This window comes from Saccopteryx bilineata, chromosome 2 (genome assembly GCF_036850765.1).
Source record: "Saccopteryx bilineata isolate mSacBil1 chromosome 2, mSacBil1_pri_phased_curated, whole genome shotgun sequence".
NCBI lineage: Eukaryota > Metazoa > Chordata > Mammalia > Chiroptera > Emballonuridae > Saccopteryx > Saccopteryx bilineata.
In genome coordinates, this window is record NC_089491.1 from 34,836,711 (window position 1) to 34,861,934 (window position 25,224).

Below are 25,224 nucleotides of genomic sequence, written 5' to 3' on the forward strand. Positions count from 1 at the left end.
CCAAGGTAGCTGGCAATCATCAATGATGATTGATGCTTCTCATCTCTCTCCATTCGTGTCTGTCTGTCCCTATCTATCCCTCTCTCTGACTCTGTCTCTGTAAAAAAACAAACAAAAAACTCTCCTGATATGCAACTAGAGTTGAAGACCATTTGTTTAGTGGGAGGTAACAATGCTATTTCCCTATTTGCCATGTGCCCACCCAAAAACTTTAATATCCTCCCTCAGGGTATATTAATTGTACAATAATTACTCATACCCCATTATATTACTCAAGTAGCATATTGAGGAAAGCATATCATATCATAGTCCCCTATAAGCACATCCTATGATAATCTCATTTCTGGATAACACTTTAAAATTTATACTTTCAAATATACTTTTTAATTTGATCTGTACAAGAGTTTTAAATAAGCTGGGCAATGATTATCATTTCCATTTTACAGAGGAGGGATTAACCTCAGAGAGGCTGGGCCACTCACCCAAAGTCACATCTAACTTCCCTATTGCTTTTCATGATGGTACTCAATCTTTGAAAAATTTGTCTCAATTTCCCCTGCCTGAGTGGGTCAAGATTAGAGAAAAAAGAGTGAACTAAATCTCAAGTTCTAATAGCATTGAATTAAAATGAACTGTAAGAGATCTGCATATGTACCATGTATAGGGGAACAAGCATTGGGAAGGAGATGGAATAAGGCACATGCTACATTGGAGGAAAAAGGGGTTTGTCCATCTTTTCCTACCTTTAGGACCCTTTCTACCTGCCCTCTTTACCCTACTCCCTCTACATGTAAAATCTCTGCTTGCTCACTCTTCTCATTCAAACACCAGTGAACATCTGAACATTTTCCAGTTTTCTTCTTGGCTTAGAACCTTGGGGACACAGCCAGAATTAAAGTTTTCTAAGTATCTAGGCCTACTCTGTGCTGCTCTCATGTTCTAAAAATAAAAATAAAAAAGCCCTAAAATGATGAGTGAGAAGGTCCAAAAGTTTACTTGACTTCAAAGGGATCCTCCACCAAAATGCAAGATTAAGTCATTATACTGAAGTGCTTCTCAAAGTGTGTAGGCTGATGACCACCTGCATTAGAATCATTGGGGTTGTTTTTAATACGTATTTTAAAATTTTTTATTTATTGACTTGAGAGAGAGGAGAAGAGAGGGAGAGAGAGAGAAAGAGAGAGACAGAAACATCAATCTGTTCCTGTATGTGCCGACTGGGGATTGAACCAGCAACCTTTATGTAATAGAATTACGCTCTAACCAACTGAGCTAAAGACAGATTCCTAGGTCCTACCTCCAGAGAAAGGATTGTTTCACAAACTACAACTCATCATATATAACTCTAGACAGGTTAATAAAAACCTCAACTCATATATTAAAAGTGCTACTACATATTTACATTTCTGTTTTCCATAAAGAGAAAATTTACCTTTAAAACAGGTAGCAGTCTACTCCATCAGTGTCTCTAAGTCTGTTTAATTTTAGTACTTGTCACACTTGGTAATTAATGTGTTTTGTGTGTGTGTGATTGTCATAAGATATGATATCTAAGCCCAGGAAGGCAAATGATTCTCTCCTTTTCCACACTAGTTTGTCCACAAATGAAGACTGTCATTTCTACAGCACTACCATCTAGTGGCAAATACAGCTATTACCACCTCAGTTTTACAACAAGTACATAGCTCAGTGATTCTCAAACTTGTTTCTTCAGCTACAGAGCTGTTTCCAAATGGAAACCAGAATAGCATTACCATTATTTTCCAAATTGTCATGTGAAAAAGACCTATCAGAGGACACGTATATGAATTTGATCAAATTTTAAAGTCCCCCCCCCCCCCTTTTAAACCACAACATTCTCTTTAAATCTTTGACTCTTTCTGCTGGTTATTTTCTACTAGTAATCTATTAGCCCATGACAAATGAACAGGTTTAGAAACAGCTTTATATATGGTTAAGCTTTTAAATCTGTGGGCTTGCATGCTTTTGAATAATTTATATGGCAGGCAATACGTCTCCCCCCCCCCCCCCAAGAGAACCAACAGGATAGAAAACAGAATGCATACAGAGAAACTTAAAATGGGTGAGAGTATATTACAAGTAAGTGGGTAAAAGGATAGGCTATCCATGCTGGGATAACTGGTCATTAAATGGGATAAAAAATGATTCTTGTTGGCTCTGAAGAGCTGCCCAGAAACAAGGGCCACAATCCCTTCGATGTTAATATATTGACCCACTCAATTTCATTCTTACACTATTTCCCTTTAGGTAGGAAGCACAAGAAACAGTCCCCACTTATAGGGAGTATAAATTAAGGTGACCAACCTTTTATAATGAAAAGGAGGACAAAAATAAATGGAAGAAAACAATATCGTAAATAAAAGAAACATTTTATTCATTGCAACAATACATTATAATATGACAAATGCATAAAAACATTTGCAATATTTTATATTGTAATTATGCTTACATACCAATTAATTTTTAATAATAATTATAAGAAAAAAGTACTCAGATACAAATACGTCACATCACATGCAATGGATCGACTCTGCATCGATTGAATATGGACATTTACAGATTAGTCTTCCAATATCAAAAAAGAGGACATGTAGGAGACACTTTTCCAGGGAGGACGTAACTTACAAAAGAAGGACTGTCCTTCCTAGAGGAGGACGATTGGTCACCTTAATAAAATGTGCTGCTCCCTCCCTTGGAAAGCGCGAGAACTCGGATTGCTGACTGCCTCGAAAGGGCAGGCATCTGCAGTAGATCCGCGTGAGACACCTGAGACACAGGTTCCGGCCAGGAACAACAGAGGCGGACATTCCTCTGGGCCATAACAATAATCTCCGCGTTGCCCCGCACCCTACTCCCCGCACGGGCGGGACACTAACCAGCACCCCTTCGCCAATGCGACTTTGCGTAGGCGCCAGGATAGAGACCGGAAGCGGAAGGCTGGAACGCGTTGGGCGGGCACTTCTGTGACCACTAACCATGCGCGGGTTGGAGGAACAACGGCCTCGGCCGCTTGCGACCGCGTGCGGGTGCGTGAAGCCGGCTCTGGAAACAGGTAACTTGTGAGCAGCTACCGGTTTCGCACTCGGAAGAGGCCTAGGTTTGGGCAGCCCAGTTTACTGCAGAGAGGGACGTGATATGCGAGACCTGGAACTGATGTGCGTTATTCGCACACATTGCAATGGCTCGGGTCACGTGCTCCGGCGACCACGTGACGTCTCTGAGGCTGACCGGGTTAGGTCATTTCGTGTCTGGCTGCCTGACAGCCGCCTAATTTTGATACGGTGCTGGAAACAGGCACGTCCCGTGCAACAGGCTTCTCTTAGTCGCTTTTCGGCCATACAGTTGAGAGAATGTTTGCCGCTGGTGTTTTGCGGGTTGGGAGTTAATAAATGCCACTAGCAGCAGGCGTCCGGTGCTGTAGGAAGTGAGGAGGGCACCGGGAAAGGTCAGAGGAGGAAACAGTTTTAAACCGGGCCCGGGGAAAATGGATATGGGTTTGATTCTATTTTTCACTTCTTTTTTTTTTTTTTTTTAATATTTATTTATTTTGTGACAAAGACAGAGACCGATAGGGACAGACAGACAGGAAGGGAGAGAGATGAGAAGCATCAATTTTTCGTTGCAGCACCTTAGTTGTTGGTTGATTGCTTTCTCATATGTGCCTTGACCCTGGGGCCGGGGCTACAGCAGACCAAGTGACCCGTTGCTCAAGCCAGCGACCTTGGGCTCAAGCTGGTGAGCTTTGCTCAAACCAGATGAGCCAGCGCTCAAGCTGACGACCTCCGGGTTTCAAACCTGGGAGCTCCACATCCCAGTCTGGCGCTCTATCCACTGCGCCACCGCCTGGTTAGGCCCTTGTGTATGTTAAATGTTTGATTTAAATTTCCTAAAGGTACTGTTACCTCGTCAAAGGTTGTGCTCATTGAAAAAAAAAAAAAATTGTTGCACACTGCCAGATTACAGGTCTAATATTTTGATAGGCAAGAAAGTGCATGGCTCAAAGGTCTACAGAACATGGGATTAGGGAGCTGGAATCCAGGAGTACTGGATGGACAAGATGGTTTGGGAACTGTTGGTTGGATTCAGACAGCAGAGAACCTTGTACACTGGCTCAGAAATGTGCAATCTGTTAACAGTGGTAAACATGGAAAATTAGAGAGTAGCAGGACATAAGGACCTCAAGAATCTGGAGGATTACTTGACCAGGTGGTGGCGCAGTGGATAGAGCATTGGACTGGGATGAGGAAGGACCCAGGTTCGAGACCCTGAGGTTGCCAGTTTGAGCGCGGGTTCATCTGGTTTGTGCAAAGCTCACCACCTTGGACCCAAGGTTGCTAGCTGGAGCAAGGGGTTACTCCGTCTGCTGAAGGCCCATGGTCAAGGCACATATGAGAAAGCAATCAATGAACAACTAAGGTGTTGCAAGGAAAAACTGATGATTGATGCTTCTCATCTCTCTCCCTTCCTGTCTGTCTGTTCCTGTCTGTCCCTCTCTCTGTCTCTGTGGGGAAGAAAAAAAATAGAATCTGGAGGATTAGTGTAATGAGTTTTGAGGAGGGAAGGGACTCACAGAGGGGGAGACATTATAAGAAGGGTAATTTAATAATCCAGGCAAGAGGTGGAAAGGACCTGAACTTTTCTGTCTGCACAAAACATTAATAATTTGTTGGGGTTTTTTATTGCACAGTTAATACAATTGTAATACATGCTGTTCAACGGAAGGAAAAGCCTGAGCAAGGGCTTGAAAAACCACTCTTCGCAGAGCGCTGTCTGTTGTAGTGGGCGCTTCCCATATTTTAGTAATATTATAACTTTCCAATATAGCTATTATTATCCTTGTTTTATAGATGAGAAAACTGGGGTTCAGAGAGGTAAGCAGTTTTGCCCAAGGTCACACAGCTAGTATAGTGGCCCTGTGTTGTTTTTGTCCCTTTTCTCTTCTGACACCTGCCCTAACCTTCCCATGGTACTTTAGGGAATCACTTCACCCCAATTTAATGTGGTTCTCATCCCAGTGCTACCCTGGCATACCTATGCTTATCCCTGTCCTGAATGTAAGGCATTTTGGTGTGTGTGTTTGAGTGTGAGAGAGAGAGACAGAGACAGAGACAGACAGACAGTAAGGGAGAGAGATGAGAAGCATCAATTCTTCGTTGCAGCACCTTAGTTGTTCATTGATTGCTTTCTCATATGTTCCTTGACTGGGGGGCTACAGCAGACCAAGTGACCCCTTGCTCAAGCCAGCAACCTTGGGCTCAAGCTGGTGAGCCTTGCTCAAATTGGATGAGCCTGCGCTCAAGCCAGTGACCTTGGGTCTCGAACCTGGGTCCTCCGTGTCCCAGTCCGATGCTCCATCCACTGCGCCACTGCCTGGTCAGGCTAAGGCATTTTGATTTAATTTTGATTGTCCATTTCTGGCAATATACTGAACACCCCTCAGGGCTAGAGCTGTTTTTTATTTATATCTGCACTCAGGCACTTAGCACAGCACTTATATCAAATGGTAGGTGCTTAATGTTTAAAAAAAAATTTTTTTTTTTGAGATATGAGGCAAGAGGAAAGAGATCAAGATTCCCCTGGGTGGACGTTCTCAGGCCTCCAAGTAGAGCATTCAAGTAGCATTTATATTTGCAAAGCATTGAGCATTCGTATTTCATAGCATTTATATACTTCCAAGAACAGGGCACAGAGAATATAATAATAAATAATAAGTTCCAGAGGGTTCAGACATACTAGAATATGGTAAGTTCCCACTAGGTTATTAATGGACATTTGATGTATTGAGAATGGTCTAAGAGTGATGTGGTGGAGGGACCTCTACAACATAGCTCCTGAGTAAGCTTTTAGTCATTGATAGCCCAGTGTTATCTTGCTTATGTTCTAGATAGAGATATGCAAAGAGGAGTGGAATACACTGATTGGTTACAATTTATATTCATCATAGCTTATGTGTAACTTATGAAAAACAGGTATAGACTGTTTCAATGAGGTGGTAGCTCAGTTAGCTATAAACTTGTAGGTCCCTAATCAGATAGTGAAGGGCAGAAGTCTTTGATCATGACTGTAGGTATATGTGAGATTCTCCCCAGCCAACTGTTAACTCCACTTTGATAAGAGTTCTTGCTTTGTATCTTTTCTCCAAATTTAATACAATGACAGGCAATTGTAGCCAGTTGGAAAGTGTTAAAAAAAAAACCCATAAAACAGGACACAGGGGATCCCAGATGATTAGAAGTCTCTTTTGGCCATTTGTCTTCATGACATTTTAGTGAACACCAGAAAATTGTTTGACTTCAGTTTCTTCTTTAAAATATTTACTATGTGTATTCCACAGAGGATTTTTTTTTAAAAATGGAATGCCTGTAAGCATACTTGGGAAAAAAATTAAAGTCATCAAAAACATCCATAATGTGCATGGATCTTAGAATCCTAGTATTGAAAGGGAGAAAGCAAGTCTGAGAAGATAACATACAGTTTTCAACCTATTTTTATAGCACTCAAAGACAAAATAAATGAAATATTGTTTAGTTATACATATGCATGTGATCAAATCATATTTAAAAAGGAAGTGAATGAGCCTGACCAGGCGGTGGCGCAGTGGATAGAGTGTCGGACTGGGATACAGAGAACCCAGGTTCGAGACCCCGAGGTCGCCAGCTTGAATACGGGCTCATCTGGTTTGAGCAGAAGCTCACCAGCTTGAACCCAAGGTCGCTGGCTCCAACAAGGGGCTACTTGGTCTGCTGAAGGCCCGCGGTCAAGGCACATATGAGAAAGCAATCAATGAACAACTAAGGTGTTGCAACACGCAATGAGAAACTAATGATTGATGCTTCTCATCACTCTCTGTTCCTGTCTGTCTGTCCCTGTCTATCCCTCTCTCTGACTCTCTCTCTGTTTCTGTAAAAAAAAAAAAAAAAGGAAGTGAATGATAAAGACCACGTCAGGCTCCTGTTTATCTCGAGAGGAAAGAAGGGGTGTGGGGTAGGAGAGAAACAACATAAAAAAATACAAGTTGTGCCCTGGCCAGTTTGCTCAGTGGATAGAGTGTCAGCCCATTGTGCAGATGCCCAAAGTTCAATCCCTGGTCAGGGCACACGTGAGAAGCGACCATCTGCTTCTTTTCCCCTACTTCTCCCTCTTCTCTCTCTTTTCTCTCTGTTTTCCTCTTACAGCCAGTGGCTTGATTGGTTCCAGCATGGCTCTGGGTGCTGAGATAGCTCAATTGATCCAAGCATGTCAACCTCAGGCAATAAAAATAGCTTGGTACTCGAGCATCAACCTGAGATGGGGTTGTTGGGTGGATCCTGGTTGGGGCACATGCAGTAATCTCACTATCTCCCCTCTTCTCGCTTAAAAAAAAAAAAGACGTACATAATCCCTTTTTCCATAACACATGAATTTTTTGAATACCTACACTCTTGCAGGCAAGTTCTATTAGACAATGAGAACACAGCAATAAACAAAACAGAAAAATCTGCCCACTTGGAGCTTACATTCTAGAGGAGTCAAGTGCAACTAGACCAAGCCTAATCTGAAACCTACCTGCCTGTAAATATTTTAGTAGTATGATCCCATGCATTCATGTTATTGCTTAATTAAACTAGTTTGTTTCATATGTTGTTTTCAACATTTGAAAACATCTTTACTTAAATACAACTACTATCTCCTATCATTATTCTTTGCCTTGTATTTTATACCCCAGCCAAACAAAGTAGCTTGTTCCCTGCATATCCAATAACATTTCTCATTTAACTTTGTGCATGTTATTCTCTCTATATGAAATACTCTCTTAGCCCTCATCAGTCACATAACTTGATAATGGTAGCATAGAATTTGAATTAATGGCCGTAGTAGGTCTTCTAACAATGTCCTCTTCCTTTCCTTCTTTATTTCCTAGACTTATGCTCTTTCCAGTATATCATCGAAAGTAACAACTTTAACCTTTTCAGCTCATAACACACATAAACTAATAACTAAAATTCTGCAACATACCCAAAAATATATTTTTGCCCATCTGACAAAAAACAGGTATAATTTTGATTAATTTACTTTAAAAAAAGTAATTACCTAACCTTTTTGTTCCAAAGTGACTTTTAGGAAAATTAGGTACCTATACATTTATGTATAAAAGGATTACTGTTACCAAGAATTAACCAGTCGGACACAACCTTATTTGTGGTGTGACCAATAAGATGCAACTCTGTTGTATGACCTATATATTTATGGTTCAAGATAAAACGTTCATAACAAATGGCTCTTGTTGTGTTGGCTCTTATCATTCTGAGGGAAAAGAGGTCAGTGCCCCTGACTAAATAGGCATTGCATGTTTCAAAAATTCTTACGGCCTCCCGTTGAAAATCTTTGGGATATAACAATATATATATAATGATGAGGATATTTATATGTATTCATCAATACTATAAGAATCATGTTCTGTAGTTGTATGTATAACACCTAGTATAGTGGTCAGCAAACTCATTAGTCAACAGAGCCAAATATCAATAGTACGACGATTGAAGTTTCTTTTGAGAGCCAAATTTTTTTAACTTAAACTATATAGGTAGGTACATTCCTTATTGAAGTAGCTCCCGCACGTGGTATTTTGTGGAAGAGCCACACTCAAGGGGCCAAAGAGCCACATGTGGCTCGCGAGCCGCAGTTTTCCGACCAGGGACCTACTAGATTTCAAAACTAGAATATCCATGCATTTAAAAAAACATGTTTTCCTACATCTTTGATGACCTTCTCACTAATGATTTCTTATCTAATTTTCTTCTGTAGGGAATCTTTTAACTGAGCCGATTGGCTACTTGGAATCCTGTTTCTCAGCCAAGAATGGTACTCCAAGGCAGCCATCCATTTGTAGCCATTCAAGGGCTTGTTTGAGAATTAGAAAGAGCATCTTTAATAATCCTGAACATTCTCTGATGGGCTTAGAACAGTTTTCTCATGTTTGGTAAGTGTTTTACAGTTAGAAATGGTACTTTGGGCCAGAGCTGCCCTGAGTAAAAAGTATTCCAGTTGATATGCCCCAGCTGATGGAGGCAACCTTGGAGCCTGCCATCCAGACCGCCCTTGTCTAGTACATGAAATTCTTATCCTACATCTGTGTGCATGATTGTCTGTATAACTGGGATACCCTGAAGGATGCTTGGGATCCACTGAGTGGGCTAGTCCGTTTGTGGTTCTAACTGTGATCGACGCTTTTCTATTGAGCTGAAATTTGTAGACCTCAATTCTGACTATGAGTAGTCATTCTGTCCTCTACACCAGGAGTGAACAAGCTGTGGCCCATGGGCCAAATCCATCCCACCTTCTGTTTTTGTAAGTGAGTTTATGGGAACAGCTACCCATATTTGTTATGTTACAGCAGTAGAGTGAATAGTGATAGCACAGACCAGTTGCCTTAGACCAGTGGTCGGCAAACTGCGGCTCGCAAGCCACATGCGGCTCTTTGGCCTCTTGAGTGTGGCTCTTCCACAGAATGCCACATTTTTAGCAAAGGCCAGCTTAGGAGTACCCTAAATAAGTTAATAACAATGTACCTACCTATATAGTTTAAGTTTAAAAAATTTGGCTCTCAAAAGAAATTTCAATCATTATACTGTTGATATTTGGCTCTGCTGACTAATGAGTTTGCCGACCACTGCAGACCCATGAAGAATTAAGTCTACTCTTCCTAAAAGACAAAAGAGGCCTTAGAAATCTGGATACTTTAAATAAAATATTGCCTATGTTAAGGCCTGTGTTATATTAGTGTCACTTGAAATTCTATCTGTCTGTTCTTCCTCGTCCCAACATCAGCAGTATGAATTTGTCTAATTTTACTGGTGAAAATCTAAAAGTAAGTGTTTAATCTGACATAGTTAATTTTTTCATGTTAGTTTGGGAACATGGGTAAAATAGAAAAAAATATGAGTGTTTTGATATAATGTGTATACTTTTGGTTGAATTATTTAAGTTAGAAACATTGCTGATATAAAAAAAATTGACATGGGGAATTTAGATTTTTTGTTATATCTCCTATTTTTCTCCTCTTTAATCCTCACCCCTGAACACTCTTCAGGGATTACTGCTGCTAACAGCTTAGTGTATATCCTGTCAGACCTTTTCTTTCGATTCTTTTTTTTTTTAAGTGAGAGGTAGAGAGACAGACTCCTGCATGAACCCCGACTGGGATCCACTTGCAAGCCCCCTAAGGGGGTGATGCTCTGCCCATCTGGGGCCATTGCTTCATTGCTCAGCAACCAAGCTATTTTTAGCACCTGAGATGAGGCTATGGAGCCATTCTCAGTGCCTGGGGCCAACTTTGCTGGAACCAGTTGAAGTCATGGCTGCAGGAGGAGAAAAGAAAGAGAGAGAAGGGAGAGGGGAGGGGTCGAGAAGCAGGTGGTTGCTTTTCCTGTGTGCCCTGACTGGGAATTGAACCTGGGACATCCACATGCCAGGCTGATGCTCTACCACTGAGCAAACTGGCCAGGGCCTTCTTTTTCTTTTTTGATACACATAGAAACATAAATGTACACATACAGAATAAGTTTTTTTAAATGGAATGTTTTTTCACTTAGTATATATCATAATAATACAACAGCTGTCTATCATTGCAAAATATAGATGTACCATGATTTGATTATTTCCTTGTTAATGGACACTTATTTTGCTATTACTGTAATGCTGTAACAAATCCTCATACACACATATTCTTAGTCACATGCATATTTTTATGAATAGGATATCAGAATTGACTGTATTGGGTCAATACTTACCATTTTGGAGAGCTGCTGCTAAATTGCTCTCCAAAAAGCTTAACCAATTTCTATTTCAAAAGTATATGAAACTGATCTTTTCCCTACATGCCAACACTATATGTTACTAATTTTTCTCCTTTTTTCCTGACAGGAAAATTTGTTTTTCAGTTTAACTTCTTAACTATTAACAAAGTTTAACATCTTTTTATTTGGTTGTTAGCTATTCCTATTTCTTTTGTGAATTACCTATTCATGTTCTTTGTTTAGTTTCCTATATTGGGTTGTCTTCACTTTGTGATTTGCAGGAATAGTTTATATACCACAGATACTAACCCATTGTCTGTTACACATACAGTAAACATTTTCTCCTGGGATGACATTTTGTAGTGCATAAACTAAATGATTTCAGATCTGTTATTAACATTTTTCTTTATAGACTCTTGTTTTTTTATCTTGTGTAGGATGACTCATTTTCTTCATCCTTAAAATGGGGGCTACTTTATATTTCTTTGGATTGTTAAGCAGATTATGGTAAATGAAATGAGTATAAAATGTCTAGCATACTGCCTGGCATATAGCAGGCACTTACCTAGTGGGTATTGTTTAGTCAGGCACTTGACAAACATCTATCCAGTTTTTACTATGTGCCAGTCATTGTATTAGTGGCAAATCATACAGAGATAAGACTGCCTTCCTTAAAGATGCAGGAATGGTATTATTTTTTTTCATAAATACATTTTAATACCATTAAAAATATTCTTTTTGTTTTACTTTGTAGGGATTAAAGTTTTTCCCCCTCAACTCATTATGATAAATTAGCTTTTGCCTTTTCTTATTTGGTGCTTTGCTTTATTTTCAATAGGATTTTGTTTGTTTTTCACAAAAATGGTCATTTGAGCTATAAGGCAAAAGTGCAGCCTCCTAGGCTGAACGGTGCGAAGACTGGTGTTTTCTCCACCAGGAGCCCACATCGTCCCAATGCAATAGGACTGACCCTGGCTAAGCTGGAAAAGGTGGAAGGTAACACATGTCATATCTACTTTTACCTTTCTTTCCTTAGAAAGAAGTTTTATAAAATCAACATAGTATTCAGCCTTGGCTGTTACTCAGACAGGTACCATTGGAGTTAACCCTTCAGAACCTCCATCCATTGAAGAAAATGAAATGACTAAAAGAATGTTAGCGCCTGACATGCTGAGGACTCGGGTTCAAAATGCCAAGGTCACCGGCTTGAGCATGGGTTCACCAGCTTGAGAGTGGGGTCTCCAGCTTGACCATGGGATCATAGACATGACCTCATGGTTGCTGGCTTGAGCAAGAGGCCATTGGCTCGGCTGGAGTCCCCCGGTCAAGGCACATATGAGAAGCAATCAATGAACAACTAAGGTGCTGTAACTATGAGTTGATGCTTTTCATCTCTCTCCATTCCTATCTCTCTCTTGCAAAAAAAAAGAAGAAAAAGAATGTTAACATTGAAACACTTTGAAATAATCTCTCAAAGGATGCTAAGAGCTTGCTTATATTGTTAAATTTATCAAAAACTTAAATTATTTAAAAATAATTTTTAAGCCTGACCAGGCGGTGGCGCAGTGGATAGAGCGTCGGACTGGGATGCCGAGGACACAGGTTCGAGACCCCGAGGTTCATCTGGTTTGAGCAAAAATTCACCAGCTTGGACCCAAGGTCGCTGGCTCAAGCAAGGGGTTACTCGGTCTGCTGAAGGCCTGCGGTCAAGGCACATATGAGAAAGCAATCAATGAACAACTAAGGTGTCACAATGCGCAACGAAAAACTAATGATTGATGCTTCTCATCTCTCTGTTCCTATCTGTCTGTCCCTGTCTATCCCTCACTCTGACTCTCTCTGTCTCTGTAAAAAATAAAATAAATTTAAAAAAATTTAAAAATAAAAATAATTTTTAAGATTTCATAATCATTAAATTAGTAACCAAATTTTCTCTGAGTTGGAATGCAGTAAAATACAAAATGATTAAAAAGTGATTGGATACTTTCAAAATTGAACACACAGTAACTGGATGTGCTTGCCTTTGTGGTAATCACATGGGGTGTTGTGTCATTTCATCCTTTCAGCCTCGAGGATATGAACATGCATGGTGGCTACAGCACATAGTCAGTTGTGATGTGTGGCAGAGAACCTGGGAGGAATCACACTAGAGGCTCGAACATCTGTCAGACTGTGGAAGTACCTGTGTACAAGAGTAGTTTTCATTCCATGTTCATGTATAGCCTAGTTACTGAACCACACATTTTTGGAAAGCAAGCATTTCTTTCTTGAATCACTCTGCCCTAATCAGCACATTTGTTAGAGAAGCAGAAGGTGAACAGCAGGTAGATTGGGAGTCAGGAGACCTTTCCAGGCTCAGCTTGCTTATTTGTCCAGTGGGCAAGAAGAAGGATCTACCCTTCCTGGAACTCTGCATGATTTTTTGAGAATCTTGTGAGACAAAAGCTGTAAGAGTACTTGCTAGACTGTTGGGTGCTAAAAATATGAGAGCAGTTATTTTGCTTGTACTTTCCCAGAACTTGAACTCCCTGCTGGGTTGTATTCAGCCAGGGCTTGGGTACTTTTACCTTTCTTTCCTTAAAAAGAAGTCTTTTTTGTTTTGTTTTGTTTTGTTTTGTTTTTGAAGTTGGAAACAGGGAGGCAGTCTGACAGACTCCCGCATGCACCCGACCGGGATCCACCCGGCATGCCCACCAGGGGGGCAATGCTCTGCCCATTCGGGGTGTCGCTCTGTTGCAACCAGAGCCATTCTAGCACCTGAGGCAGAGGCCATGGAGCCATCCTCAGTGCCTGGGCCAACTTTGCTCCAACGGAGCCTTGGCTGCAGGAGGGGAAGAGAGAGACAGAGAGGAAGGAGAGGGGGAGGGGTGGAGAAGCAGATGGGCGCTTCTCCTGTGTGCCCTGGCTGGGAATCGAACCCGGGACTCTACGCCAGGCCGACGCTCCACCACTGAGCCAACCGGCCAGGGCCAAAAAGAAGTCTTATAAAATAAACAGAGTACTCTGGTAGATTTTCTGGGAAAATTCTGTTGCTGATCTAGCTTGAGTGTTATCAGTTTGTGATGGCTAACCAACCTGGGTAAACAGGACTAGAACATTTTATGATCATTCGTCTAATCCATACATATTTTCTGAGCACTGACTATGCCAGGCATTGTTCTGGGTGGTGGGGATATAGTGGTAAGCAAACCAGATAAAAATCCCTGCCCTACAGAAGAGCTTCACATTCTGATGGGGGAGATCAAATCAGAAAAGTGAAAGGCAAGCAATAGCATTGTAGACACTTTTACTAAGTAAGCAGTATAGTGACTACTAGCATTTGTGTGGTGTTTACAGTTTATAAAGAATATTCATTTATGTTATCTCACAGTGGCTCTGGGGGTCCGATTGGATAACAATCTCCATTTTATAGATGAGGACACTGATATTTTTTGATGTTAGGTAATTTATCTAATAGCATCTAGCCAGTTGTCTGACTCCAAATCCCGTGAACTCTTACCTATGTGACAGTGCCTTTCTTTCTTCTGTAGACATTGTTAGGCGTGATTTAGAAAGTGCAGAATCATCTTTCCAGAGTTCCAGGCTCACTCACGGTAATCATAATTTTAGAAATCAAAGTTCTTTTTATTATTTTTTTAAAAATAGAGATAGAATTGAATATGATCACATAGAGTTTTAAAATTCTTATTTAGCCAGTTTCCCAGGGATCAAGTTAGTAGACTTTGCACCAGTAGTAGGAACTGGGTAGCAGCTGTGTAAGTGAGAAAATAAGGACCTGTTTTTGTTTTTTTTTTGTATTTTTCTGAAGCTGGAAACGGGGAGAGACAGTCAGACAGACTCCCGCATGCGCCCAACCGGGATCCACCCGGCACGCCCACCAGGGGCCACGCTCTGCCCACCAGGGGGCGATGCTCTGCCCCTCCGGGGGTCGCTCTGCCGCGACAGAGGCCAAGGAGCCATCCCCAGCGCCCGGGCCATCCTTGCTCCAATGGAGCCTCAGCTGCGGGAGGGGAAGAGAGAGACAGAGAGGAAGGAGGGGGGTGGGGGTGGAGAAGCAAATGGGCGCTTCTCCTATGTGCCCTGGCCGGAAATCGAACCCGGGTCCCTCACATGCCAGGCCGACGCTCTACTGCTGAGCCAACTGGCCAGGGCAGGACCTGTTTTTAATATATGGCAGTGGTGACGTGTGTCCTGCTTAATCGTTTGAGTCTTAATGGAGTATTAGATTTCAATAGCTGCATAAGAAATTATGCACTTATTGGTTTAAAAAATACATATTTATTATGTTTTTGAAACATTATTGTCTTTGGGGGTCAGGAGCTGGATTCTCTGCTTAGGGTCTCACAGGGTTACAATTAAGGTGTCAGTTGGGATGAGTTCTTACTGGAAGCTTGACTGTGGAAGAGTTCACTTCCAAGCTCATTCAGGTTATTGGCAGAATTCACTTCCTTGTAGTTGTGGAACTGAGGGCTCCAGCTTCTTGCTGATTGTTGGCTGGTGGCTGCCCTGAGCTCCTAGACAGCGCCTGCACTGCCTTGCCATGTGGGCTTTCCCTGCGTGGCTGCTTGCTTCATCAAGCCTCCGGGGAGAGTCTCTTGAGTGAGTCTGCCAGCAGGCACAGGAATCTTTGGTAACATAAGATAGTCACTGAAATGATACCAAGTCACACTCGAGGAAGGGATTATACAAGGCAGTGAACCCCAGGAGGTGGGCACCATGGGGGGACACCTTAGAGTCTGTTTGATCCAACAGAAACCCTTGTCGATCCCACAGAGGTACATTGAGGACACTGATGTGCCTGCATCGGAGGTAGAAGCCCCGGTGGATCGAAGATGAGTCGGCCCTGCCCAGTGCTGAAGGGCTCACGTACTCACTGTCGAGGGAGAGAGACTGTAAGAGGGTCATTGCCACACTACATGAAACGGCTCGAGGAGATGTTCATATTCGGGTTCCTCTCAACCCAAAGGAAAGAGCACTTAGGTCTGAGGAGCCAGAAAGGCTTTGTAGAAGAGGTGTTATGGGAGAGCCTTGAAGAGCAGGTAGGAGTTTGAGGTAAAAAAGAGGACGGGTCTCCAGTGTGTGTCAGCACTGGGTGAGAGAGAGCCTGGTTTGTAGAGAATTGGGAGTAAGCTTGGTGAGATGCAAAGATGATGTTGGTTCTCCAGTTTTTTGTACTATTCTTCATTATTATTTCTAAGAGGTATTTTTCATGTTATAGGTGGAGCTATATACCTTTCTGGAATTGACATGATTCATGGCACACCTGTACTGGACATAAAGCCCTACATAGCTGATTATGACTCACCACAAAATTTTAGTGAGCCTTTAGGCGAGTGTAATTTACAGAATAACCAATATAAACTGAAAGTTGTGTCTCGGTCTGATGGCAAGACTGACAGCTCTGCCCAGCAGCAGCTCTCAGGGTACAGTGACCCGCAGCCCTGCAGTCTCGCTGAGGAGAAACCTAAAGGTTCCGAAGACAGAACTTCAGCAGAAAACGACGTGCAGCCCAATGACCCAGCCGCAGCCCAGCGGAGCTTGCCTGAGCACGGAGAGGTAGCAGCAGACTCGGGTTCAGAATCAAGAGGTGATTGGAGGTCGAGTGTGGCAGAGGAGCAGACTGGCCCATATTGCCCGGAGAAGAGCTCTTCAGAGGAGGGCACAGTTCAGAGGCCAAGGAGACGGAAAGGAGCAGGGGTCCCACAAGGAGACAGTGTGGAGGTGCAGCCCGTGGCTCCTCAGTGCGCTTCCAGGGTGGCTGACGCAGCCCGCCGCAGCGTGGTTCCCGCCTGGGTGCGAGATGCGCCGGCGGCCACCTTGCAAGTCCGGTTTACGCCTCACGCAGAGATGGACCTTGAGCACCTCGGGTCAGAAGCTAAACCAGGTACTTCCCACTTCTTATTTCTGAATAAGAGAAGAGCTTTTGCTAGGAGATTTAGGCAGATTTGGTATTTCTGAGAGCAGAGTCTTTTAGTACAGAAATTGTCCCCATCGAGTCCTGCCCTGGAGACCTGCACTTTATTGCAGAAGAGAGGCCACAGGGCTTTTACTTGGACCCTGTTTACTTTAACACACTGTTCTTAAAAAACATCATTATTTGCTTTCTCCAGCCCAGAGCAGACCCCAAGCGGCCATCTAACATGAAGGATGGGGCCGTTATGAGGTCGGTGGTTCCAGTGGAAGTAGCCAGTTATGAAGGAGATGTCAGATTTCACTCCACTGAAGGAGTGTGCTTTTCATTCTTTTCTAAGGCTTCACGTTTAAACAAAGCATTTGATTTTGAAATTGATCTCTTTATTTAAAAAAGTTTTGTTGGCCCTGGCCTGTTAGCTCAGTCAGTTAAGAGTGTCCTCCCGAGCCTGACCAGGTGGTGGCGCAGTGGATAGAGCGTTGGACTGGGATGCGGAAGGACCCAGGTTCGAGACCCCCGGGTCGCCAGCTTGAGTGCAGGCTCATCTGGTTTGAGCGAAAGCTCACTGGCTTGAGCCCAGGGTCGCTGGTTCGAGCAAGGGGTTACTTGGTCTGCTGAAGGCCCGCGGTCAAGGCATATATGAGAAAGCAATCAGTGAACAACTAAGGTGTTGCAACGCGCAATGAAAAACTAATGATTGATGCTTCTCATCTCTCTGTTCTTGTCTGTCCCTGTCTATCCCTCTCTCTGTCTCTGTAAAAATAATTAATTAATTTAAAAAAAAAAGAGTGTCCTCCCGAAATGACAAGGTTGTGGGTTTGTTCCCCGGTCAGGGCACACATGGAAGGGACCAATGAGTGCACGGCTGAGTGGAACAACAGATGAATGCTGAATGCTTCCCTTCCACTTCCCCTCTCTCTCCCTTCCACTTCCCCTCTCTCTCCCTTTCTCTCTCTGACTCTTTAAAAATCAATAAAGGTTAAGCCCTGGCCAGATAGCTCAGTTGGAGCACAGAGGTTGCTGGTTTCATTCCTGTCAGGGCACATACAGGAGTAGCTTGATGTTCCTGTTTCTCTATCCCTGCCTCTCTCTCTCTCTCTCTCTCTAAAAAAGTTTTGCTTACGAAAATTGTTTTATCACTACATACAATTGATGGAGAGCAGGCAGTTCAGTGTTTTTTTTAAGACTATTTATTCACTATAGAGAGGGGAGAGAGAGAGAGAGAGAGAGAGAGAGAGAAGGGGGGAGGAGCAGGTAGCATCAATTCCCATATGTGCCTTGACCAGGCAAGCCCAGGGTTTCAAACTGGCAACCTCAGTGTTTCCAGGTTGACGCTTTATCCACTGCGCCACCACTAAGCCCCAAGCTTAGTGGGTTTTTTTGTTTTGTTTGTTTTTTGTTGTGTTTTTTTTTTTACAGAGACAGAGAGAGAGTCAGAGAGAGGGATAGACAGGGACAGACAGACAGGAACGGAGAGATGAGAAGCATCAATCATTAGTTTTTCGTTGCGCATTGCGACACCTTAGTTGTTCATTGATTGCTTTCTCATATGTGCCTTGACCGCGGGCTTTCAGCAGACCGAGTAACCCCTTGCTCGAGCCAGCGACCTTGGGTTCAAGCTGGTGAGATTTGCTTAAACCAGATGAGCCCGTGCTCTGGCGACCTCGAGGTCTTGAACCTGTGTCCTCGACATCCCAGTCTGACGCTCTATCCACTGTGCCACCGCCTGGTCAGGTGCAGTTCAGTTTTAAAAGGATTTTTGTGGTAGAACAGATCAGAAAATTCTGCTGCACAGAAAATTCCTTATAGTATTTATACTGCCCCTTGTCTTGTGGTTATTGTTGAAGGTTACCTACTTTGGAAAGTTTTATCTTTTTAAAACTATAGTGTTGGACTTTATTGATTAAAAATGGTTGAAAAGAAATTAAGCCTGACCATGCGGTGGCACAGTGGATAGAGCGTTGGCCTGGGACACTGAGGTCCCAGGTTCGAAACTCTGAGGTCGCTGGCTTGAGCATGGGTTCATCTGGCTTAAGCACATGCTCACCACCTTGAGTGTGGAATCATAGACATGACCCCATGGTCACTGGCTTGAGCCCAAGGTCTCTGGCTTGAGCAAGGCCTCACTGGCTCAGCTGGAGCCCCCAGTCAAGGCACATAAGAGAATGCAATCAATGAACAATTAAGGTACCGCAATGAAGAATTGATGCTTCTCATCTCTCTCCCTTCCTGTCTGTCTCTCCCTGTCTCTCTCTCACTAAAGAAAAAGAAAGAAAAAAAGAAAAGAAAAATTACAAAATATAACTCTAAAATGGACTGATTTATAATAGACAGCAGAAGTTCAGTATAGAAATAAGAAATGACCCCAGAAAGTTCAGAATCTAGAAAAGATGAAAGATATTGAAATGGGGTGAGTGAGTTGGTACTGGAATAGAGTGTTGTGGGAACATGAAGGAGAGAAAGATTCTGATTTGGGCAGGGGGGAAAATCAGGGAAAGCTTCCTGGAGGAAAAGGTATTTGAGCTGAGCCTAGAAGGGTAAGTAGGCAGAGAAGTGAGGAAAGGCACCTATGCCAAATGACAGCTGGGCAAAGGCCTGGAGCTTCTGCCAGACACACTGTTACTGAAGTGTGTGATGTTTAGAAAACTGCTTTTTTGAGTGGTCTTACAGTCATTTTATGAGCCATGCAACAAAGGAATCTTTGCACAGTGTAACTGGTCCTTGGTTTTTGACCAGAAATTGAACTTTATGGCTTTAGTTACCAGTTTATTTATTGGATATAGCCCAGAATGAATTTTGGCTGTTTTTAAAAGTTTAATTTACTTTCAGAAGGATAAAAACCCATAACCACTCTAGATGATATTTTGGGCGGAGACAATATTGTTTAAACCACACACATTTCTGGAAAGGCCAGCCTTCATATGTATGTATATGTTATGTTGTAGCTATTAAAAATTAGGTCAGAGTTTATTTTTTATTTAAGACTTTTTAAAAATTAAAGTATCTTGCTATAAATGCAGGAAGTTTTTGCCATTTGGCAGGGTAGACATCTGTTTGCCTGAAATACACACCGGGGTAGAATGGGGAGGCCTGTTCTTTAGTGAGGGTGTTGACCTTTCTCAGTATATCTGTCTTACGGCTTTCAGAAGGACTCTCTCATGTCCTTGTTTCTTAGAGAATGTGGTGGTACTTAACTGGGGCTGTGACACTTGCTCTCTGAGGCACCCTCCCTTGCCTATAGCTAGTGCTCTGGGTGTGAGTGACCTGAGGATGCTGGGACTCATGTGTTTCCCTGACCACGTCTCCATTTCCTCTGAGAAGAAAATGATAAGGAATTGAATGAGCATCTACATGGAGCATAGAAAAGTGACGTTTAGGTTGCTAGAAAATGAAAGCTCAGCATGATTTTGAGTGTTATGCTGTGTTCTCATTGCAGATGTTGGTCAGCCTTCATTTAAGTATTTCCAGTCAGCAGAGGAAGCAAGGCGTGCCATCGAGGCTGTGTTGTCCGCCGACCCTCGGTCTGCGTATCGGCGGAAGCTCTGCCAGGACCGCCTTTTCTACTTCACTGTAGACATAGCACATGTCACTTGCTGGTTTGGTGATGGCTTTGCAGAGGTTCTGAGGATCAAGCCGGCTTCTGAGCCTGTTCAGATGAGTGACCCTGTGGAGTCCTTGGTGTCTCTGGGATTGTAAGCAGCTTCCATCACATTTTTAATACAGTCTATTTAATTTCGGTTGTGACTGGTAGATTCTTTGTACCAACTAATATGCTTTCTTTGCAGAAAGAAGCAACACTTTGTGGTCTCACCGCTCTGATTGATTTGAATTGTTGATAATATTTATTGTAAAAACATGCATTTTAATAAACTGAAAGATAAGATTTAAAAAGATAGCTATATGTTTCTTGATTGGTTAATATTGAAGAATCCAAAGGTGATGCTGTCTCAGTGGTTTCTGAAAGAAGCTGATTGTTTTTGGCATTTGATAAAATTTGGCAGAGATCATTTAGCAGGGACTTTCAAGCTGAGGGGACCTGTTCAACAATTCATACTGATTTTCCTGTTTGCAAAATCTTAACCTCTATTTTATTCTAAATCAAACTGAGTTACTATAGCTTAGGAAGTGAACAAATCAAGAACAAGTGGTTATGAAAATCTTTAGAGATTAAACCTGTGCTTCAGAGACACACACTCTCTCTCTCGTACATACACATACACACACACACACACTCTTTCTCTCTCTCTCTCTTAAACATGATTCCAAAATAGAGATTCAGATTTCTTTGTAAAAGAAAAGAAAATCACCCCCAGAAGTCCAAGAAAATAAAATACTGGTTTTATTTATTTATTTTATGATTGTATATTGGATTAGGTTTTGGTGATAAAATGAAATAAACAAGATGCAGTTTTTGTTGCAAATCATAGCGGTGGAAGAAGACATAAGGACATTATTGTATTCAGTTAGATATAGTAATTAGTAATTATATAGTAATTAAGTTTGTACATGGTTCCTGTATAGTATCACATGGAAGCAATTGTAAGAATGTTTCTTATAGATGATTTTGTCATTGTGATCTCAGATAAGATTTACGATCAGTGTAACCAAATTAAGCACCTATAGACATGACATAGGCTTTCATAACCACAGTTGTACATCCTCACAGCTGGTTGACCATGGTTCTGAAATGAGCCCTGCTGCCTGCACCTACTTGCACAGAGCGTTGTGGCTGATGGCACTGCACTCTTGAATCAAACTGGGGAAGTGTCTTTTATTTGATTTTTAAAAGCTTTTATTTTGAGATCATAATAAATTCACAAGAAGTTGCAAAAGTAGTGGAAGAGGCCCCAAGTATGCTTCACCTTACTTCTTTTTTTTTTTTTTTAATTAAAAAAAAAATTCATTTTAAAGGGAGGTACACAGAGAAAGAGAGAGAGAGAAGGGGGGAGGAGCAGGAAGTATCAACTCCGATATGTGCCTTGACCAGGCAAGCCCAGGGTTTTGAACTGGCGATCTTAGCGTTCCAGTTTGACGCCTTATCCACTGCACCACCACAGGTCAGGCCTCACCTTACTTTAGTTGTGATCATGTCTTACTTCACTATAGTTTAATGTTAAAACTAGAAAGTTGACATTTGTATAATCTATCCTAAATTTTGACTTAGATGTTTTTCTCTTAAAATTATTTTGAGACAGAATCAGGGCTAGAAGCACAAAATGTTCATACTTTTTTTTTTTTTTTTTCGTATTTTTCTGAAGCTGGAAACGGGGAGAGACAGTCAGACAGACTCCCGCATGCGCCCTACCGGGATCCACCCGGCACGCCCACCAGGGGCTACGCTCTGCCCACCAGGGGGCGATGCTCTGCCCATCCTGGGTGTCGCCATGTTGTGACCAGAGCCACTCTAGCGCCTGAGGCAGAGGCCACAGAGCCATCCCCAGCGCCCGGGCCATCTTTGCTCCAATGGAGCCTTGGCTGTGGGAGGGGAAGAGAGAGACAGAGAGGAAAGCACGGCGGAGGGGTGGAGAAGCAAATGGGCACTTCTCCTATGTGCCCTGGCCGGGAATCGAACCCGGGTCCTCCGCACGCTAGGCCGACACTCTACCGCTGAGCCAACCGGCCAGGGCAAAATGTTCATTCTTAATATGGGAAAATAAATCTGAGGACTGTGCCATTCAGCCTTCTAGCAAGAGGACTGTGCAGTTGTTTGGAGTTTTAGTATACATCCTCAAATGTTTAGAACTAAAATCCTGAAAGTAATCCAGCTTAGTTCTCTGCCAGCTCACCAGTCTCTTCAATATTCCTAGTGTTTGACCTGCTAGCCCTGAATAAAACCCTCGGTGATGATCCTTCTCCCCATCATTATGTATGGACCACGTTCATTATTAAAATTTCCTTCTTTGTATGAGATACAGTCTGTCCTCCAATATAACTGCCTGCCATTGTGACCACATAGCATAAGGCTAATTTCACTTCCCTGTTAGCCTGTCAGATACGATTCCAGCTTCCCACCCTTCAGTCCTCTCCTATGATATGAGCACCCCTGTTTTCTCCAGCTGTTTGCCATCTAACATGTTCGGAAGCCTCTCTCCACCCCAGTCCTTGAGCCCCTCAGTGTCCTGTTGTGAGGAAATTTGGATCTCTAGGTCATGACCTTCCATTCCTCAGAAAGAAAAATAGTTTTAAGCAAGTCTTTTTTGTTTATTTGTTTCTTGTGGGATTTTTTGTTTGTTTCTTATTTTGTCTTTTTTTTATAAAGCAGGTCATACATCTTTTCATCTTGGAAGTTTTTTCAAAAGAAGAGGAAAAGGACGCAATTCTCTGTATTGGGCATTAACAACATCTACCTTAAACTTAGACTTTCCTTTTTGGTGCCTGTAGGTGGAGCCCTTGATAGATGATTATTTTCACTAGTTTGAAGATAAACTTGAGTTCAAGCTGTTCAAGTAATTTGGGTTTTCTGCCCTCCTGTCACACCCAACCTTCCAGAACAGTAATTCCCACAAGAAATGTTGATGCTTGTCAATCATACATAGGAAGAGATTAGAAGGATGAGTGCCACTTATTAAATTTTAAATTGGAGCTTGACTTACGGGGTAGAATGCATTATTCCAGCACGTGGAGGCTATGCACAGTCAGACTCATTAGCCAAACCTACAAGCATGTGTGTACAAGGCATTCATTCTGTTTATGTGTTTGTGACATTTTCTCTGAAAAGAAGAACATGAAGTCAAAGACATGAATTCACCTTGTCTTGATTTCTTTTTATGATATGGTCTCAAAGAAGGCAGATGAGGACTCAACAATAATGTCAGTTACTGAACTTTTATCATGTCCGTGGCACTAAGCTACATGCTTTTCATACATTGAGCAGAGGTTAAGTCATGCTGAAGCTCATGTAGCTGGTCAGCATGCATTGAGGATTTCGGCCCACCCGGTCCGGCCCAGAGTGGGCTCCCTTCCCAGCGTAGCTGTACTGCCTCCACCAGTGCAGGTGTAGATGTTCAGCAAACCATGCTGGTTTATTTGAGGGTCAGCCATTCTGTACGCTTACTAAGCACAGGACGCTTTACTTAATGTGATATTTATGGGAATTCAACCACTAACTGAAGAACAGAGAGGAATAAAGGCAGAAACATTTATTCCCACTAGATCTGCGTGGAACCTCCTGGGAAGCAGGATGAGAGATAGGAACACTGATTTTGGGCTCAGAAACTTCAAGTGCAGTTTTCTGCTCTGCCCTGTCCTAGCTGTGTGACCTTGAGCAAGTCACTGCATCCATCTCCAACTCCCTGACCTGACAGAGTTGTCACAGGATAATGCTTGGGAGAATATTTTATGAACTTTCTAATAGTCTGTTAACTTAGGTAATATTTTTATTGGGTCTATAATCATTAAATCCTTTCTCTGCGAATCTGCTCCAGCTTACCTGGCTGGACAAACATACTCGGAGAATCAAGGGGTCCCTAAAATCCAATGTATAGATGCCTCAGTTTTCTGTATATATTATATACATATAGTACATAGACACACACACACAGAGAGATTTAAAAGACTTTGTTTATTGATTTTACAGAGAAAGGAGAAGGGAATGGGGAGCAAGAAGTATTGACTCATAATTGCTTTACTTTAGTTGTTCATTGATTGCTTGTCATATGTGTTTTGACCAGGCAAGCCCAGGATTTTGCACTGGCAGCCTCAGCGTCGCAGGTTGACACTATCCTCTGCGTCACCACAGGCCGGGCAATATAAATGTATATATATTTTTAAAAGTCTCCTCTTAGCAAGTTATAGGCTGTTTTGCTAAGGGAAATATCACTAATTGCCCCCACCTTAAGGACCCAATTGACATGCCACATGCCCAAGGCAACTTCTTCCCGCCTGGCTTTCCCTTCTGGTTGCACACGTACCACGGACGCCTTCACTGCCCAGGCATGCAGTCACCAGCTCAACCCCTTCTCACACTTGATCCTTGTTAGCACCCTTTCTCTTCTACCTTCTTTCCTGATTTCAGCCCAGATATTTCAGGAAAATCTCTGCATTTAAAATTGTAGTCATGGAGTGAAAAATATGTGAGTTCAACTTCTGTGACAGAAAAGAGGCAAGTCATAAGGATTAAAGCTCAATGAACTGTAATAGGGAAAGTTTTGTCATTGTTAAAAGTAAGGCTCCTAATCTAGATAGTTAGAAATGACACTTCAGCACCCTCTCTGTCCCTCTCTGTCCTGCTCTGCCCCTGCTCTGCCCCTGCTCTGCCCCTACTCTGCCCCTGCTCTGCCTCTGCTCTGCTTCTGCTCTGCTTCTGTGCGTTCCAGCAGGAACAACTCACAGATTCAGGGTTTGGATCAGCGCATGTGACTGCGTAACAAGTATAAGAAAAGCCTTGTTGCCCTGGCCGGTTGGCTCGGTGGTAGAGCGTCGGCCTGGCGTGCGGAAGTCCTGGGTTCGATTCCCGGCCGGGGCACACAGGAGAGGCGCCCATCTGCTTCTCTACCCCTCCCCCTCTCCTTCCTCTCT

The 25,224-nt window shown here is 42.6% G+C and overlaps 1 protein-coding gene across 5 annotated transcripts; it reads left to right on the forward strand.

Moving 5' to 3' along the window:
* Positions 1 to 2,471: 2,471 nt before the first annotated feature.
* On the forward strand, positions 2,472 to 25,224 carry TRMO (tRNA methyltransferase O). Of its 5 annotated transcripts, XM_066256679.1 has the most exons (7): positions 2,472 to 3,073; positions 8,806 to 8,980; positions 11,635 to 11,792; positions 14,327 to 14,389; positions 16,015 to 16,680; positions 20,144 to 20,399; positions 22,967 to 25,221. In XM_066256679.1, the coding sequence occupies exons 1-7, from the start codon at positions 2,998 to 3,000 to the stop codon at positions 23,106 to 23,108; spliced, it is 1,536 nt and encodes a 511-aa protein (XP_066112776.1). In that variant the 5' UTR covers positions 2,472 to 2,997; the 3' UTR covers positions 23,109 to 25,221. The 5 variants fall into 5 exon arrangements, with proteins under 5 accessions (XP_066112776.1, XP_066112777.1, XP_066112779.1 ...); XM_066256680.1 differs by lacking the exon at positions 14,327 to 14,389 and having other exon boundaries at positions 22,967 to 25,218; XM_066256684.1 differs by lacking the exons at positions 8,806 to 8,980; positions 14,327 to 14,389 and having other exon boundaries at positions 2,979 to 3,073; positions 22,967 to 25,224.